We start from the raw sequence: 4575 nt of genomic DNA on the forward strand, positions 1-4575 counted from the left end.
CTTATTTGCATATTTTACTGTGCATTATATATATGACATGATTTTCTTGTTTTTTGTCATGTAGCCAATGGGATGACACGTCTTTCGACGCCCGAGGTCACCATAGACAGGTTAATCAAGTCTTAGGTAACCTATGTCATCTACATAATCCTGGAATTGTGACCGACTCGAAAGGTGTGGTGGTTCCTTGCACTAGCTGGTCGCACTTCGTACTAGCTCCACATGCTACATATGGAACAGCGCAGGGCGCCATCAAGCACGATTTTTGGGTAAGAGTATTGTTTAAAACTAACATTTTATGATTTGTTTCATACTAACTTTATTTTCGATGTTGGACAGAGACGCTATCGTGTGGAACCTGAGGCTCAGGAGCATGCAGACCGAGTTAGAGAAAAATGCGAAGGTGTGCAAGGATGCATTTTCCAATGCTCGTCTACATGTTGTGAACGCATACATGAAGCGCCGAGGTCATTCTATCAACAACTTAGGACAATATTCGGATGTCTACTTGACCGTGGACCAGTACATGGAGGTAAAAATCTAATTTTGCAGCTCATTCAGATGTGAATGTAATTTTGTGCTAACGCTTAAATGCAGGTAACTCTTCCATGGATGGACACCGAACGCAGGCTTACAAGGCTTTTTGTGAGATATGGGCTTCGCCAGAGTAGATTGAGAAGTCAAACATGAATCGACATAGGCAGCGCCATCAGTAGGATGGGGATGATGATGAAATCGTAGTCAACCATACCTATGGGGCTGATGGAATGGTGAGTATGTAGTATTCTATTTTACTTAGAAATGCAATCGGTTTAAACTCATATATTTGTAGGAGGCTCAAACTAGAGTTGTCTTGAGCTCAATCAATGTTTATATGCGAGGGCATAGAGCGAAAAACAGTGAAATCTCCGATGATCTATGTAGTCAAGCGGCCGTTGAGTGTATGGTTAGTAGTTGTTAGGATTAATGTTTCTTACCATATAGCTATACATTACATGTGTGTTGAACCTTTATATTGTATTGCAGAAGACTTACGAGCAGGAGATGGTTATGAAGCATGGATAAGACTATGATTGGCGAGGAGTGCCTACCATCAACGCTGAAGTTGTGTATTCTATTGGAGGAAAGGATCATGAACGGTATAAACTTGTGAATTTTTTTTCAATAATATTGAAACTATGACCGAATAGCTAATTTTCTTGTTTTTCAAAATATTCTATGTTTATCGTTGTGATCGATTCGACGGAGTTGTGGTCTCATAGTGGCTCTTCATCGCAAGCGGGTTGTGGTAGCAGCCTTAGTCGGCGCTCAAGCATGGAGGACGCTATGACTGAGCAGCAAGAAAGATTTCGTGAAGAGCTACGACAATAACAAATGACATTCCTCCAACAATAATCAGAGTACATGGCTATACAACGCACAGGCGCAACAAGCAATGAACGTGTCTTTTTTATTCTCAACACGGTCGTATATTTGTCCTATAACTAATATTTTGTATTTGCAATAGTCTTGGTTTCCAGAGCAGGCACAACAACAACCATTCGTTTTCCCTCAATTTCAGCCGCGGATGCCTCAGTGGGGATTACATGCTCCGCCACCTCCACCTCAGGTGCTTTAATTTTGTTAAGGCTTGTCGTTTGTATTAACCTTTCAAATCTTGACTAAACTTGATTTTGTAGGGATCCGGGGTTATGGGCCACAACACGCCACAACCGGTGATACCAGCACCAAGAGGAGCTTCTGGAGGGGAGGGAGCTACTACATGAGATGTTAGTTTGACAAACAATTCGTTTGAATAATGGTCATATAAACACTGTAGTTATTAATGTCTTCTTTCTTTAGACTCCAAACCAGATAGACGACTTTGTTAATGACTTCTTCACTTCTGGAGCTAGTGGTCACAACTCAAACAACCCTTATATGTGATTATTTGACTCTTGTGATGAATTGTGAGTTTGTGTTATATTGTAATGGACTATGTGTGGTCACAACTCAAATGGCTCCTATTTGTGATGGAATTGTGAGTTTCTATTAGACTATAATGGACTTGTAAGATATTTTGGTGAACTGTGATGTATTTGTGAAGAATTGTGATATTTTGTGTTAAATGTGTGTAATTCTGGAATTGTTGTTTCTGTCATATTATTGTGACTAGTTGAGTGCCCGTGCGTTGCAACGGGAACATATAATGTCACAGTAATTTATGTACAAATATGTGTTATGTTGTTAAGAGAAAAAGTTTCGTAATCTATTTGTGGTTCTAGTGATAAGATGGAGAGCGAGAAAATTCAAGCTACGGAAATACAGAAGATGAAGAACTGGTCGAAGGTTACCACGCTTTCAGTTCTGTGGGCATCAGAGAATCAAATTCAAAATTTGCATATCCATGAACTGTTGTTCAATAATGATCGAAACTTGGAATAGATTGAAGAGAAACCTCATCGCATGGTACAACGGTCTTTACCAAAGCATGTATGAAAGAGGACACCCGAATATTGCGTAGATTACAATGAGGAACCATTTGCTATTTGTTAAGAGATTAGAGAGAGTCAGAGTCCGACGACAAACCAGACCTGCGAACGGGGCTGCCGTGGATGACTCCAGCTTCTTGCAGGCAGAACCGTCTAAGCTCAGGGCATCGATCAGCACAGGCGTGTTCCTTCAGGATGGTGAGACGTAAGTTGTTAGATCAGATCAGATCAGCACAGGTGTGTTCCTACAAGGGGCGGGGGAAGACATAGACACTGAGCTCGCGCGCGGGGTAAGAACCACCTGTCGACTATTTCACCGTTGCCGAGCTGTCCGCTAGTGCCCCTCCCCTAGGAGAAGATATTCCAAGTAGCAAAGGAAGACAAGATCAAGTCACCATAGTCTTGTACCAACAAAGTGTATCAAATAAAGTAAATGCTGGTAGGCCTTCAGTGTTGGTGATGTAGATGATGGCAGTGATGACAGGTGACAACAGGAAGAACAGTATACTACTCAAAAAAGCTGAATATATCTAAACTAATACCAATTAGTTAAGGTGGCTGGATAGAGACATCAACAGCAAAATTCTGATGCATGAAGTCAGTGGCGAATCGTTCCATTTCAGGTGGATCTGTTGGTTATTACAGAGCACTGACCAAACCAGAAAGACAGGTCATTATGTCACAGATTTACAATTTCCTTCGCAGAAGCAAATTCATCCCCTGGTCAGGGGACTCTATGCAGAACACTGAACGCATCGCCTAGCAATTTATTTAACAGCAATATTGAGAAGGAACAAAACGCACAATTAAAAAGGTGAAAAGGGGACCAATATGGCAACTGGCAAAGACGCATATGCATTATTTTTTGGGGGAATGGAATCCTGTCCAGAGAATTAATAATAGATCAACCAAAACTGGAGCATCCCCCTGGCAAATGGTTTGGATCAGTGGAGAAGAATCTCGCCCGATGTCGAGGTATTTCCTCATGTGGCTTCTCAGCGAATCAAACCAAGGGACCAGTCAACGGACCGAGATCTAAGTGGTGGCTCGCGTGCAGGGTTTAAGACCGGTGCGAATCCAACCCAGATCACACGGGCGACGCCCAACGATCGGGCATAAAGCTGAGAGAAGCCAGGCCAAGCACGCACACCCCGTGCCAAGCATCACGGAAACCCCCAATTCCCTGTACCAGGAGCCTAAGAACACCTACACGGATCGAAACTCTGGGTAGCCTACGACAACAAAATCCCCAGGAAGCCGAACCCAATCAGGGTAGACCAACGGAGTGGCAGACGCACGTGAGGACAAATCGAAGCCCAGGAGGTCTGGAGGAGCGGGACGGTGACGACTGACGACGAGAGACAGAGGATCGGGGCAAGGGTGGAGGCGAGCCAAGAGAAGGGGACTCACACTCCGCCTGCTACGCCGCCGGCGACGAGCGACTTGCAGATGGTGAGGATCTGGTGGCCGCGCGCCTTGACCCCCTCGCGCGCGAGCTTGGCCTCCTCCGCCAGGTTGAAGATGGTGGTGACGACCGTGTCGCCCCTGCTCTTGCCCACCACGTCCTCCGATGCCATATCCCCCCGCCGGCGCCGCCTAGGAGGAGGGTGGTGGAGGACGCCGAGTCGGGCCAGGGTTGTGGAGCAAGGTCAAGGACTACGGCGGCGATGTGCCGTCGCGGCCGCGTCTGTAACTGCCTGCTTGCTAATTTGGTCGTTTCTTTCTGTGACTTGCCAGCCATTTGGTTGTTATCAACAATCTGAAAGTAATGATCTGTGGCCTTGGGAATGTGCAGACTACTTCCAACCAGACGATCAATCGGCAGATGCAGGATGGGCTGCAGAATGGGCCGCACCATCCTTGGGCCGCATACACCGCTCGGATATAGGCACTCCTATGGTGTTATTTGATTAGTGCCATATCGGCCACCCAGAGCGTCGAAACGTGACTTATAAGCGTTGGTGTGTATTGTTTGTTGCTCAGACTAACGTCTCTGGTGCCACAGCAAGATGACTTTTTGGCGCGGGGTTGTACGACAGGAGGCAGAACGGGTCGGAGGCAGAACGGCAGAACGAGTCAAAGGCAGACTACTATTACTTACTTA

The 4575-nt window shown here is 45.5% G+C and overlaps 1 protein-coding gene across 2 annotated transcripts; it reads right to left on the minus strand.

Moving 5' to 3' along the window:
- Positions 1–2460: 2460 nt before the first annotated feature.
- On the minus strand, positions 2461–4202 carry LOC103641408 (uncharacterized). 2 transcript variants are annotated; one of them, XM_020545888.2, is made up of 2 exons: positions 3882–4202; positions 2461–2659 (listed from the first exon to the last, which is right to left on the minus strand). In XM_020545888.2, the coding sequence occupies exons 1-2, from the start codon at positions 4046–4048 to the stop codon at positions 2461–2463; spliced, it is 366 nt and encodes a 121-aa protein (XP_020401477.1). In that variant the 5' UTR covers positions 4049–4202. The 2 variants fall into 2 exon arrangements, 1 of the variants encoding a protein (XP_020401477.1); XR_002265695.1 differs by lacking the exon at positions 3882–4202 and adding an exon at positions 2773–3390 and having other exon boundaries at positions 2574–2659.
- Positions 4203–4575: the final 373 nt, after the last annotated feature.

Source organism: Zea mays, chromosome 10 (assembly GCF_902167145.1).
Source record: "Zea mays cultivar B73 chromosome 10, Zm-B73-REFERENCE-NAM-5.0, whole genome shotgun sequence".
NCBI classification, from domain to species: Eukaryota; Viridiplantae; Streptophyta; class Magnoliopsida; order Poales; family Poaceae; genus Zea; species Zea mays.